The sequence below is a fragment of the Phyllostomus discolor genome, chromosome 4 (assembly GCF_004126475.2).
Source record: "Phyllostomus discolor isolate MPI-MPIP mPhyDis1 chromosome 4, mPhyDis1.pri.v3, whole genome shotgun sequence".
In the NCBI taxonomy this organism is placed as follows: Eukaryota; Metazoa; Chordata; class Mammalia; order Chiroptera; family Phyllostomidae; genus Phyllostomus; species Phyllostomus discolor.
The window spans coordinates 124,489,805-124,504,922 of NC_040906.2; the positions used below are offsets into that span (position 1 = coordinate 124,489,805).

A 15,118-nucleotide genomic window follows, 5' to 3' on the forward strand; every position below is an offset into this window, starting at 1 on the left:
CCGCTTCTCAGAGTTCGCCGCCCACTTCCAGATTTGCACACAAAACATAAAATTGAGTACGTGTGGACATCCTCCCAAGACCTTTTATTTTTCATCTCAAACTGGTTCTAGATACAATTTCAGAGTCAGTATAAACGCAGCTGAGGATGGTGTTTTGTCTGCTTAGAAAATTTTAAGGGATATCTGCACTTAAAAAAAAGATTTTATTTATTTATTTTTAGAGAGGGGAAGGGAGAAAGAGAGGGAGAAAAGCATCAATGTGTGGTACTTCTCGAGCGCCCTCCAACTGGGGGACCTGGCTGGCAACCCAGGCATGTGCCCTGACTAGAAATCCAACCAACAAGCCTTTGGTTTTAGGTGGGCGCTGAACCCATTGAGCCACACCAGCCATTTGCACTTTAATCACTTCCCTAGTATATTTAACAAATTAAAGGTCACTTAGATATTTCTATTAAATTTTTCAATGAAATCAAAGTTTTTCTATGAACTATAAGTGATACATTTCCAAAATTGAGTGTGTATTTTTGTTGTAAATTTTTCAGTTTAATGCCTTGGGTGGCTGAGAATGCTTTCATTTTGGGAACTCATGTTGGAACATGCACTTTCATGAGCCCCGAGACTCCCTCCTCTTTCTTTCTTTCGTCTACAGATCTGATGGGTATGGACCCTCTGCTCCTGAAACAGTAGATGTTAGTATCCAGTTCTCCCTGTCATTGCAGGGGACTCTCAGACCCCACTACAACTCCTGCTCTGGGGTGTGACACTTGAAAATCATTTGTGGACCTGCTTACTTCAATTCTTGATTTTGAGGATGCCGAGCTTATATTTGGGAATTACAATCATGAAATTAGGAACAGGCAGAAATACAGGTCCTTGAGCCAGGAGTAATTAAAATTTACCTTAAAATTCCCCCTAAAACAGCTACAACAACCATAAACCAATGACGAGCAACTACAAACACGAATCCCTGAAACAGACATTATGATTTAGCTGTGATTTAATCATCCTGGAATGAATGGAAAGTAGGGCACAGTTAGTATCCATCACTTTTCCAAGACCTACCAAGAGAGAATGTAAGGGGGGATTTGAAGAGAAACAAGAGAACCCTGACCAGCATGGCTCAGTGGGTTCGGTGTCATACCACAAACCTAAAGGTCTCTGGTTTGGTTCCTGGTCGGGGCACATGCCTGGGTAGCAGGCAAGGTCCACGGCTGGTGGTGTGCGAGAGGCAACAGATGCTTCTCTCGCACACTGGTTTTTCTCTCCCTTTCTTTCTCCTTCCCTTCCTCATTCTCTAAAAATAAATAAATAAAATATTTAAAAAAAGAAACAAAAGGAAAAAAATTTTGAAGACTTACACATAAAGAGAAACTAAAGAAAATTAGAGTAAAATTTGGAATGATCTGGAAGCTTTCATCAGAGTGAAAATCTGGAATGGTTATAAATCAAGACTGTGGACTCTCCATTCCCTCTCCACTGCTTGGGCTAATTCAAATTACTTGTTCCCCAGAATTAGGCAGACTGGCTCAAACTTTTTAGTACTTGGTAGAGGTGGTCCCCAGTCTTAGCTTTCTTAGTCACCCTTTTCGAACAACTTTCAGTGAAGCATCCTTCAGATACCAGAGAGAGAGGTTAAGGAAGTCAGTTTTAAACAATTAATGTTTTCCACTAAATTAGGGCTTAAAAAGTCAATTGCCAAAAATGAAGGGCAAGAAAACATAAAATGAAAGCTGTTCCACAGCTGGAAAGCAGCCCAGTGTGTGTGTGTGCTGTTTACGAGATCTGGAGGAGCATGCCGTGTCCCACACGAGCTCTGTCACTTGGACCTTCCAGATACAGATTTAATTCAAAGCCACGTCTACAGCAAATATAGTTGTATAGGAGCATGTGCATTATGAAGAGTTAATCTATGGGCAAATACATTATCATGGACTTCATTCTTTCAGCTAGCCAGGATGGGAGGAGCAACCTGAGCCAAGCCAGTTTTGAAGGAGCAGGGACAAAGCATTTTCCGTGCTGCAGTCTGGAACGAGGGTGGGTAGAGGAGTGGGGGTGGGTCTGCTAAGTAAAGACTCACTCAAATCACAGGTTTTGACATCTTTTAAAATTCCTCAGTGGGATGTCTAGCGGAAGCTCTGGAGGAGAGGAGTTTACCCAGTTGGGACCCCCATCAATTTCCTTCCAAGTCTTAGCAAGTCAATAGTTAAGGCTTCATAGCCAAATACAGGGTGGGGCAAAAGTAGGTTTATAGTTGTGAGTACATGAAAACAGAGTTTATTCTTGTATTACTATTTATTAATTATTGCATTATTTTCTCTTTTTTTACTTTTTAAAGATTTTTTTAAAGATTTTATTTATTTATTTTTAGAGAGGGAAGGGAGGGAGAAAGAGAGAGAGAGAGAGAGAGAGAGAGAGAGAGAGAGAGAGAGAGAAACATTAATGTATGGTTGCTGGGGGCTGTGGTCTGCAACCCAGGCATGTGTCCTGACTGGGAATCAAACCTGTGACACTTTGGTTCGCAGCCTGTGCTCAATCCACTGAGCTACACCAGCCAGGGCAACTTTTTTTATATTTTATTTATTTATTTTTAGAGACAGAAAGGGAGGAAGGGAGGGAGGAAGGGAAACATCTATGTGTGGTTGGCTCTTGTGAACCCTCTTCCAGGGACCTGGTCCGCAGTTTAACTGGTGACCCTTTGGTTCTCATGCCGGCAATCCAATGAGCCACACCAGCCAAGGCTAACCATTATATTGTTTTCCACAGGAACAACTGTAAACCTACTTTAGCCCCACCCTACCTTGTAATGAAGGCACATTCTTATAGCAAGTACATACCTGTGGCAGTTTTATATCATTAATATCCCAGCTTAATATTCCCTTGTCCTCAGAACCAAATTCCTCAGGTTCCATGATAAAGTCAGGTCACCCACCGATTTCCGTCTATGCAACTCCCCTCAGGAGTACTTAAGACTTTTGCTCTTAATATGAATGGATGAGTCCACTCAAGCAGCTTACACTGGGAGACTGTTTTCTGATTCTGAAAAATAAATGATAATAATTAAAGAGATAAAAATCAGTGCTTGTCTAACTGAAAAACATTTTATCGACATTTTTGCAGTCACCAACACACAAACAGGAGTAAAATGTAGAAGCCGGTAGGGGTCTTGCTGAAATAAAGCCTGACCATTGGGAATCAGAAGTTTAGTGATCACTGTAAGAACCTCTGGGTTTCAGCTGCCTTTCTCCTTGCTGAACCCAGGTTGTGAAGGCCTTAGCGCAAGTGGCTGTCACCTGTAGCCAGTGGTTAGGACCTTTCCCCCATAAATATACCTGTGTTTGAGAGGGAAGACTGGCTTGGAGTTCTTTCCACGGAAACACCTTCATAAATTAGCTAAGGTGTGGATGGAGTTACAGGAGGGGAACATTGCAACCAGATGTGTCTTTATGGCATTTTTAAAATCTAAATTGCTAGATTAATTGGAGATTAATTTTGGCCTCCTCAATAAGTCCAGTGTGCATTTTGTATCTTCACATATTATCAAATGATATGCTCACATGAGATTCCTCTAAAACCTCAGCATTATCGATATCTTGGACATGATGATTTTTTGTCACGGGGGGTTATCTCATGCATTGTTTCACGGCATCTTTGGTCTCTGCCCTTTAGGTGCTAGTAGCAAACCAGCCCTCTTTGTTGTGACAACCAAACACGTCTGGAGACATGGCCCAAGTTTTCCTGGGGTGAGGGGAGGGACTGCATGAGAACTATAGCTCTAAAGTAGTGTTTTCAGTCATTTAAACTGAAGCACTCTTCAAGACGTTCTGACTTCATTTTTAGCAGTAGCACTTTCCTGTCCCCCACGAGAAAATTCTCTCTCACTTTACTTCGATTAAATTGTATTATGTAAACAATAGATATTCAAAATTTTGATGCAAGTTGCATTTCTCCCCTCCCCCACTCCCTGAAATACTGCTCTAGTTTCTAATTATAATTAAAGGAGATTTACAAATTAAGAAATAAAGTTGGTTTGAATTGTTCTTTTGAGAAAAAACTAATCATTTTGCAGATGAAATGTGCTTGGTAGTAGAATGTGAAGTGGCACAGGTTTACAGGCACAGCTGACCCCTGAACAACGTGAAGGTTAAAGGTGCCAGCACCGCGTGCAGTCAAAAATCGGAGTATAACTTAAGTCAGCTCTCTGCATGCATGCATTCCTCTCCACAGATCAAAAATACTGTCTCATTACCATTTGCCAGTGCTCTTGTAAGAACAAGGGACATGATGATATTAATGTAGAACTATTCAATAGTAAACTCAAACTACAAGTTAGATTAACAGTGCCATATGCTCTCTTCCTCAGCTGTGTGACTTTATATAACCCTAACATTCGTCAGTCACCGAGTGTATGGATATAGAAGACGGCTGACGTGAACACATAAATGAAGTCTGGCCATTCAATAACAAGCTACACAGAGGTGAAGAGGCCTCCTTACCCCACCTACCCACATCCACCTCTCACCTATCGTTCACAGACTCAAAGAACGTGAAGTCCCTGCTTCCCACTTCAAACACTGACACACGAAATTAAATCCCCATGACTTTTAAATCGAATTCTATGTTTGGAAGATAAACATCGAGTTAATTAAGGAATGATGCTACTGACTGACTTTAATTTAGAAGACTTTGGTAACAAGTCTATTAAACACAAATACCAAGTGAAAATGTGATCACAACAGTTTTATGTACTTACCTCTTTGAACATTAACAAAAGTAACTTAAGTAGTCTAGAATTTGTTATAGCTAATTGGGATAGGTTAATATTTTTTTCTAAAAATTAAAACAAACCAAAAAAATACTTAAATAAGAAGATTTACATTTTCTAAAATGAAAAACATTATTTTAAGCTTAGCTAACATGGACATTATTCTTTTGTTTTTAAATGGAGAGAAGAATCAAATATCTTGCTGCAGAATAATTACATTGTTTTTAAATTTTTTCTGATATAAATTTTTGCCAAATAAATGAACATTAATATTTCCCTGAAGGATAACAACATAGAAAAGAAGAAAAGAGTGTTTTTGCAGCCTGTAAGACATAAATAAACTCAGCTTTCCTCCAGGATTAAAATCTAAATTTGTCAAGACTTTCTTATTTTAAAGCAACTCAGGCCAAAGTGCATTCAATTTCCATCATTTCTACCAAAACCACCCTCCCCAAACAAACCCCACTAAAACAAATGGAAACCTGTAAGAATGGGGTGGCCCTTACCACATCCCTTAGATTTGCCGCTCCTCAGGATTTCTGGCTTCCTTCCCTTGTGACTTCTTATGGAGATGTAGACAATGCTGCGTTATAAAAACCTCACCTCTGGTTCAAGTCCCAGCAGGTTCTGGTCATTTTCTAGGCAGAAGTTGCTGTTCCCTAATCCAGGTCAAGGTACATTATGCTAATGAGCTCTGGCAATAGTCCAATCAAAATCTAGATGCTCCCGGCTCAGGGTAGGTAAGAGCAAAGGGGGAGCCACTTAACCAACCCAATTCTCAGAATGCCAGCAATGTGATGAATATTCTATCGTGTTCCTCTGAACTTTCCCCTCCTTCATGCGAATAGGCATTTTAACTAAAACAGACATTGAGAACCTCGAGAGGAAGCACAGATGTTTGCCTTCTGGTAATGTCACAGGTCAGGCCCAAGGCAGAATTTACAGTAGATTCTAATTCTCCCACCATTTAGCCCTGCCTGTGCGCAACACACACACTCATGGAGGACAGACAGACGTTGCTCTGATGGAATTTACTGGAGTAGGTATCAGGTAGCAAATGGCTCATAAACCAGAAGCACCAAAATGCTAACCTACCCCTAACAATGAATGTTCCAGTAATTCTGAGTGTTGCAACCCCTCTCCCCCAATATAATTCTCCCTTCCAGAGAAGTCCTCAGTTCAGTAGTCTGGGCACAGCCCTGATCACTTCAGTTCATCTGCTATTTTCCAGGCAGTCTACTAGGCTCTGGAAATACAGGGACAATTAGAGCCATTAAGAAATTCAGTCTAAAAAGAAAAAAAAAGTTCAGTCTAGTCTAGGCTGAATGGCTCAGATGGTTGGAGCATCTGCCTGCCGGTACAACAAAAGATTGGAGGTTTGATCCCTGATTGGGGTGTGTACAGGAGGTAACCTATCAATGTTTCTATCTCGCTTTGAAGTTTCCTTCTCTCTCTCTCTCTCTCCCTTCCTCTCTCTCTAAAATCAATAAATATGTACTTGGGCAAGTATTTAGAAAAAAAGTATTTAGTATTTAGTCTACCAGTTAGGGACTGGAAATATCAGGGGGTACACTTTGTAAAGTATATAATTCTCTAATCAATATGCTGTATACCTGAAAGTAACACAAAATAATACTGAATGTAAACTGCAATTGAAAAAACTTAAAAATTAATTTTAAAAAGTTCAGTAGGGGAAAAGATGAGAAAAGATACTAAATAAGCCAAGATAACTTGATGTATAGAATAGAGGCAGCCTAGAAGGAATGCAGAAGGGGAAATTATTAATCTGGAGGCAAGAGGATCAGGCGAAACTTCTTTCACAAAAATGATGCCTGATCGGCCCTTTAAAGGACAAATGGACATTTGTCAAGGCATCAGGAAGTGGAAAAGTGTGTTCCAGTTTGTGGCAATCTCATGGGAAAAGGTAAAGAGGTATGGAAAGTGTGGTGTGCACAGCAGCACACGAAGTCGTACCCGCCAGGAAGGTGCAGACCACATTGAGATAGGCTGCAGAGGAAAGAATGAGCAGGCCAGGAGGCAAAATACTTGGGAGGCTTCACAGGTTGTGCTGGCTGGCCCTGAGAGACCTTCTGCAGTGCTGAGAAAATTTCCCACCAGTGTTTCAGGCCTTAAGTGAACCTTGTGTTTAACAATCTCACTCTTTCCTGTCCTCCGTAAGGAACTCCTGTCTCACCGTACACGGATTAAATTCTATCATGTAAACAGTATTCAAAAAGTTCTGCATAAACTGAATTTCCTCCCCCATGAGAAATAATGTGCTAGTTTCTAATTATAACTGCTTAAAGGGGATTTATAACTGAAGAAAGTTAGTTTGAAGTCTTCTACTGAGGAAAAACTAATTATTTTGCAGATGAAATGTGCTTATTAGTAGAATATGCAGTGAAAAATGTCTCACTGGAGTTAAAGATTCCACATGACTTTTGTGTGCTTTGTCTGACTAACGTGGGTCTGTTCTTTGCAGTCCCTCTCTTGATCAGGAGGTTCTCTCTCCATCCCCCAAATATACCGGAGTGGGACAAAGCCTAACGCTGTGCAACCCAGAAAAAGAAAAAGAGGAATGTCTAAAGTATCCAGCTCCAGAATCACAAAACAGGGCAAAGAGTGGATTTGAGAGCCAGGAGGCAGTAAATTGATAATGGGCACACCCATCTGTCATGATTACCCACTTGCTTTAGGTCCTCTCTCTAGAATGTCTTCTTCCACCCATATATCTAAACCCTACCCCTCCTTTAGGAAGTCCCCACATGCCACCTCCTTACGAGACCTTCCCAGGTTATTCTACAACACATGATTTCTCACTTCTGTGTTGTTCCAGAACTCTTCACTCTGAAATATATGCTATCTTATATCAGTTAGAACTAACATTTTTTTCTAACTATAAAATAAATTTATGATCTTTTAAAACAATTCATAGTCTTACCCTGGCTGATTTGGCTCCTTGGATTGAGCACCAGCCTGCAAACCAAGGGGTCACCTGCTGGATTCCCAGGGCACATGCCCAGGTTGTGGGCTCGGTCCCCAGTCGGGGGTGCTCAAGAGGCAGCCACACACTGCTTGCTGCTTCTCTCCCTCTCTTCCCCCCATTTTCCCCTCTCTAAAAATCAATCAATAAATCTTAAAAAATAAAATAAAAAAGTCATGGTCTTCCCACTATTAACATTTTGGATATGTCCTTTTAGAGTTTTGTTTTCCCCTACATATACTACCGAACAGAGGTATTACTTTGTATAACTATAATATGACTGTACATGCTATTGCTTTTAACTATTTATAAGTTTTATTCCTGGCTCCCTAGCTGAGCTGATAGTTCCCTCATGGCAAAGTCTGTGATCTTCCATGATCCTCTTCCTCACAGAATGACCTGTTGGAGTCCCAGCTGCAACGTCAAATCTACCCTGTCCCAATATCTACTCTGACAGGGGAGGGAACTGAGGACTTCTGTCCCCAGTCTGAATGAGCTGTGACAAGATTGAGCAGATATTCCAACTGCCAACAGTACTTCTGTTTTCTTAAAGCTAGGTCCTAATGTCTTACGCATTTTCTTCAAATTAGATCTCTATTATTGTAATTAATAACAACACTAATCACAGCAGCTTTCCTCAATTGAACACTTACGGTGTGGCAAGTGCCGTGATAAACACTTGATCCTTACAGCATCCCTATGAGGTAAACGTTATTCTTATTATACCCCGTTTCCAAGGCTCAGAGAAATGATGTCTCGCAGCATGCAGGTGGCAGAGCTGGGGTAGAACTCAGAGATGAGCACTCGGCCACAGTCCTGCACGGACTGCCCGATGCGGTTCCGGACCTGGAGCTTTTCCCACTGCCCCTGTGAAAATCGGAGCTCCACATCACTTTTTCCAGTCTCTGTCTGCTTCCTGAAGACAGAAATCCTGCCCCCAAAGCCAGGTAAGTGGCTGGAGGCCCTTTTGCTTGGTGTCTGACCTTAACCACCGAGGCCTGGATTTCTCAATATCTCTGCTCTTAACATTCCCCGTCGCTCTGGGGCCTGTCTACTGAGATCATTCTGGTTCCTTTCATCTGTAGTGATGCTTCAGGCACTTTAAGAAAAATATTTCTTCTGTATGCAGGACTGTCCCAACCACTGCATTCCCAGGCAATAAATGTCAACAACAACCCGAGTCACAATGTCGACCATAGCCTCCTGCCCCCACTTTTCCACGTGTCCAGAGAGGGCCACGGACAGAAGTCCTCGGACATCATGGGGCTCCTTAAAAAATCCTGTGTAATTTACAATTATTTACTTTAATTATGAGACTTGAAATCTGTGTTACCAATGGAAACTATGACTGACATATGCACTGGACATATAATGTCAGAATCACACCATGAACCCAAGTATCAACTGCCTAAAAAAGGAAAAAAATGAATTCTCAAATTCATAGTGGCAGATTGTTTCCAATTTCCTAGAAATATTTTACTATCTTTTTTTTGCTAAAAAGCAAGAAATTGGGTGCTCTGCATGTTGATAAGTAACAATGTGGGTAAAATCAGAATTGAGAAAATGATTCTGTTTCTCAACTAATTTTGCAAATTAGGAAATCAAGACCATTTTTTTAAAATTTAAGAACTACAGATCAAATAAAGCTGAATTATGATCTCACCATTTCCATGGAATGAGAGGTATCCCCATTTTTAATAAAAAAATAAAAATTTTATGATTATTTTAATACAAATATGGTTTATGGTCACTTTAAATTAAAATATTAAAATGTAAAGAGTTATTACTGTTATTTTAGATGAATTAATAAATATATCTAGAACTTCTCAGCCCTAATTTCTATTATGGTAAATGTTAATAGACATAACCACATAAACAAAAGCTGATGAAGGTTCTCGTGACTTTTCAAGAGTGAAAGCTGGTCCCGAGACCCAAAGTTTGCGAACCTCTGCAATCCAGCACCAAGTCCAAGAACACTGGTCCTCAGCGGAAGACGGTTTCTGGCGATCCTGACCTCTCAGGGTGCAAGCTGCTCCGTCTCCAGGCTTCAGGAACTCATCCCTCAGGACTAGAAAGACAGTGGGAATTGTAGGAAGGGAAGGTAATATAGAAAAAGATATTTCAGTAAATCTACACATGCCCAACGCTCATAAGACAAAATACCCTTTGAGGAGGGAGGCCCTGCCCACAGCAAGCCTTTCTGGCACCCGGGACTGATTCCTGCGGACCCAGCACCCACCACTTTGGCTGCCCGACTGCTCCAGCGGGTTCGGCAGCAGCGGAGCCACCCAGGGAAGGTGGAGGTGCCGGATAGCCCTTCAGAGATGCGTGACCAGCACAGCGACTTCAGCAGCTACCAGACAGTGAAGAGCGCAGAGCAGGAGAGGAAGAAAACGGTGACATCCGCGGGACCGGGAGAGACTCAGTGGCGAGCAGGTATGGGAGGCCCCCTGAAGAAGACAGGACCAGTGATAACAGGGGCTGGGCGGAGATCCCGCCAGGTGAGTCCAAGGGCCAGGTAATTACAGCCTAAATGCTTCAGGCCACTGCCGTTTAAACTCTGAAGCTGGGCGAAGTCACAGACTGTAAATATCTCATATGACTATAAATATTAGAGAATACTGGTGAAAATGGTAACAGTTGTTCTTTTATGATGGGATCATTAATAATATTTATTTCTTTTTAAATTTATCTATAATTTTCTAAAGTTTCCATAAGGAGGATACATCCTTTTTATCATGTGATAATTTTTTTTTTAAAAAGTCAATGATGTAAAGTGAAAACTACTTTATAGCAGCAGTTGTTAACTTTTGAATCTCAGGATAAGTTTTCACACTCTTAGAAAAATAATGAGAATCTCAAAGAACTTTTGTTTGTGTGGTTTGTCAATATTTACCATATTAGAAATTAAACCTGAAAAATTTAAACTATTCCCTTAAATTAATAGCAATAACCCATTACATTTTAACATAACATTTTATGAAAAATAATTGTATCATCAAAACAAAAATGAAAAGAGTCCATTTGTTTAGCAATCTTGCAAATCTCTTTAATAATCTAACCTAATAGAAAACATGTGGAAATCTTCCACCTGCTTCCACATTCCATCTGTTACAATGTCACATGGCACACAAGCCCTGGAACCCCACTGCATACTGTGAAGATCTACCTTGAGGGGAGGCAAATGGTACCTTTGCATTATCATGAAAATAGTTCTGATCTGGTAAACCCCCTAAAAGTGTCTGGGCTACACCCCCAAAGCTCCCTGGACTGCACTTGGAAAACCATTTTCTTTACATTATTCAAAATACATTCACAAACATATCTCTCTGATTCTCACAAAAACACTGTGACTTGGGCATGTTTTTGAACAGATGAGGCATCTGACATTCAGAGAGGTGAACCAGTTCATCCCACATCACATGCTCAGATTCCTGCCTTTAGACTCTGAATCCAGACTGGAATCCAAGTAACCACACGACAACTCTGTAAAAGCTTTTGAACCACCTACCTTTTCCCAGATAAGCAGCAGCCTGGAACACGCAAAGAATTTCTACACGACAATTATAATGGTTAGTATTTTAACTCTTGAATTTGGTAGAAGAATGGAGACCCAGAGAAGTTACATAAAGCACAACATGACATAGCAGGAAGGGACACAGAGGTCTTGGGAGGCAGAAGCCCTGAGTTCTGGACACTTGTCTGCTTATTGTGTGACCTGAGACAATTTTCTTTACCTCTCTGGCACCCAGAATGCCTCCCAAATGGAATGATATCTCACCTGCCTGAAGGGATGGGCTGGGCCAGATGATTGCCCAAGGTCCCTGCTAGTGGGAAGGCTTCACTTACCAGAAACATCCCAGTCATGTAGAAAGAAGGCTGGGAACCCGATTCAGATCAAGTGGGCTTTACCTCCTATAATTTATAGGAGCTCTTTTTCTTTAACATAATATTTGGAACTTGTGTTTATTGATATCCATTTCCACTGTCTTTTTAAATATCGCCTTCAAACTGTGCTCAGAAAAGTCAGCCTTGAGAACAATTTGTTCTCAGTTCAACATTGCGATGTGACGAGCCCCCCAAGTGGATGGGCCCCTGCTGTTGGGCGGCAGGCGCACACCACTCCAAAGGATCGCGCGCATCTGGTTTTATTGCTGGTGTGCTACTGGGTTTACACAGGTACAATGCACTTCAGCTGCTTTCTTTCCCCTATTTTTTTTATTGTGGTAAAATCTACAAGATGTAAAATTTACCATTTTCACCATTTTAAGTGTACAGTCCAGTGGCACTAAGTACAGTCACATTGTTGTGCGACCGTAACCACCATCCGCCCCCAAGACTGTGTGCCTGTGGAATGATTCCCGTTTCCTCCCAGTCCTGGCAACCCCCTTCTGCTTTGTGCTCCACAGAAGTGACATCACACAACATTTGTCCTTTGTGAGTGGTTTATTCCACTCAGCATCATGTTCTCAAGGGGCATCCATGTTGAAGCAGGTGTCAGCATCTCCTTTCTTTTTTAGGAGAAACAATGTTCCATTGCATGTATGGAACACATTTTGTTTATTCACTCATGTGCCTGTGGACCTTTGGGTTGTTTCCACTGCATTTAAGCTTTTCAAGCCCTCAGTTAAAGATTAGAGAAACTCTATATAAGCAAAGAAAAAGGCAAAATAGAGCTAATGGCAGTAGACATGAATCAGAGAAGTAGGCACTTATTTATTCCACGATTGAGAAGCAAATTCCAGTGTTAAAGAAAGTCAGATTTCTCTACATGATAAGATCAGGGAATATACTACATTTAACTCCACATTCCATATAACGTATAACAAAATGTCTGGATCATTCCATTCACTTACCTTTGAATACACCAGTGTAGTGGACAATTAATGAAATAATTTCATGTGAATGACCACATTTGATTCTATAGCAATCTTACGAGATAGAACAACTATTTGTGCAGTTTCATAAATGAAGAAGCTAAGAATCTCAGCCACGAGCTTGTCACCAGGCAAAATGGGACTGGGGACACTACCAGGTGTTATAATACCAACTCCAGCCCTGGCCCTCTGTCCACACCATCTGCCATAGCTGTGAGTGAGCATTTAAGTCACTTCCTAAGTGCAATTGCACAGAGGCCCAGAAATATGTGCTCGATAACATCAAGGTCCTGTTAATCTTATGACTTTAAATGACAGTTTTCCAGGACAGTGAATATTATTTTCAATATGAACATGTGTCTATGTACGGTTAGGCCTATAAACACACGTTTAGGTAATAGTGAAATGATCTCAAGTTCTCTTAGAGGAGCAGTGACAGTGAGCAGATATCAGCGAAAGTGACTGGGCAAGGCAGGGTTGTACAGGTTGCGTAGGAGGAGCTTCACTCTCTGATCCTCATCTTGGTTTAGAAAAAGGAAGCATGAAGTTGATTCCATGTGTTATGGTTTGCCCAAGCAGGACCACTTAGAGTGAAGTTATGAAGTGGTCACAGTAGCTGCCCCATGAGTGCTCTGGCCTGTTCTGGTGTCTTCTCTGCACACCCTCAGACTGTGGCTTTCCCAGGTCCCTCAGCCTAGGGACTCGTCCCCTCAAAATGCCCCATAGGCCCAGCTCTACGTGGCTCCATCTGAGCCCCAGATAATGCCTCATTCTCTGCTTGTTTCTCCTGTCTCCCATCAAAACTTGCCCATTTAAAACTTCTAGTTAAAATGGCAGATTGCCCAGAGGTATTTATTTCTCCTTCTTCCCCAAACTCACCAGAGTAACTGAGTTTAAAAAACATTTAAAATGGTGTTAGGGCAAAAATTTCTTTAAAAACAGAGACAGAGACAAGGAGGGCACAGATTTCAAGGAATTTTTGGAAAACAAAGTAGACATCAGGGGAACCAATCTATGAAGGGAAGAATGTTCCCATGTAAGTGGAGGTAGCTACTGAAGACAGGCAAGCCAGCGGCTCGCAGGCTTAGTGCCCGGAGTCCCCGGGGACCAGGAAAGGCCAGGCTCGAGTGAGGCAAAGGCATTGGTGGAATGTCTGGGTGCTGAGCAGCTGGGTCATTCTCCCCACCCACTCACTCATCAGACAAGGGTCCTCCCAACTAACAGGACTGCTGATATTCATACTCTTGGGAAAGGAAATAACCAAAACTTTGGACTTGGAGCAATTTGGAATCTGGGGACATAAAGGACAAGGAAAGGTTGGGATGAATGCCAAGCTGAAATTAGCATGATTGATAAAAATCTACGAATTAACTATTGGAGACCTTGGCCCTTTTCCCCACCCTGCCCTCAGAAGGTCAGCAATGAGGTTTCTGCTTGGATATCACTCTGGCTGTAGGAAATAGATGACCTTTCTTTTCTGAAAAAAATGAAAAGCTTTAGAAAAAAGAAGTGCAAATAGTTTGGGATTCCATAAGAAAAAGAACCGCCAACGATCGATCCCCTAAAATAGAATTCAGCAGTGAAGACCTTAACCTACACCTACACATGTAGAGTTTCAAATTAGCTTTTTTAAAAAAAAGTGAACTGCCCTGGCTGGTGTGGCTCAGTGGATTGAGTGCCGGCCTGCAAACCAAAGAGTCGCTGGTTGGATTCCCAGTCAGGGCACATGCCTGTGTTGAGGGCCAGGTTCCCAGCTGAGGGGCGCATGAGAGGCAACCACACATTGATGCTTCTCTCCCTCTCTTCATCCCCCCCTTCCCCCTCTCTAAAAAGAAATAAGTAAATCTTAAAAAAAACAATGATCTCACTCTTAAATATTAAAAAATAGTTAAGGATGACTACACATTTGGGGAAAGCCCCCGACATGAAAGAGAGAGAGATTTAAAAATCAACCAACAGATTAACCAAGCCTTGGGGGGAGCAGAGTGCAGAAAGACACTTTATGCCATTGAAGTCCCTGAGGGTGGAATAACCAAGATGCCACAGAAAAAACAAACGAACTACATTAAAAAGGGCTCTGTGAAATTATAACAGTCAAAATAAAAAAATTATAAATGGTGGAAAATTGAGCCCTGACCTGTGTGGCTCAGGAGGTTGGACATTGTTCCACAAAGTAAAAGCCCATTGGTTTGATTCCCTGTCAGAGTGCAAGCCTGGGTTGCCAGTTTGGTCCCCGGTCAGGGTGCATATGAGAAGCAACAGATTGACATTTCTCTCTCATGTCGACATTTCTCTCCCTCTCTTTCTCCTTCCTTTCCTCTTTCTCTGAAAATAAATAAAATCTTTTTTTTTTAAAGTAGGAAATTGACATCAGGAAAACCTACCAACGAGAAAGTTAAACCAGAAGTCGAAGAGAGTGAAAACAGGAAATAGAAGCTCAGACTGGAAAGTTCACCCAACTACAATTAAAAGCTGCCAGAAAGAGAACTAATTGGA

At 41.5% G+C, this 15,118-nt stretch overlaps 1 protein-coding gene across 1 annotated transcript in view; it reads right to left on the reverse strand.

Annotated features, from left to right (window-relative positions):
• GCM1 (glial cells missing transcription factor 1) overlaps positions 1-15,118 on the reverse strand; it is a 39,409-nt gene that overhangs the window by 14,096 nt on the left and 10,195 nt on the right. Inside the window, exon 2 of the mRNA XM_028511051.2 lies at positions 2,835-3,036. Coding sequence (XP_028366852.1) covers positions 2,835-2,909 — 75 coding nt within the window. The 5' untranslated portion in view covers positions 2,910-3,036. The remainder of the gene's footprint in view (positions 1-2,834; positions 3,037-15,118) is intronic.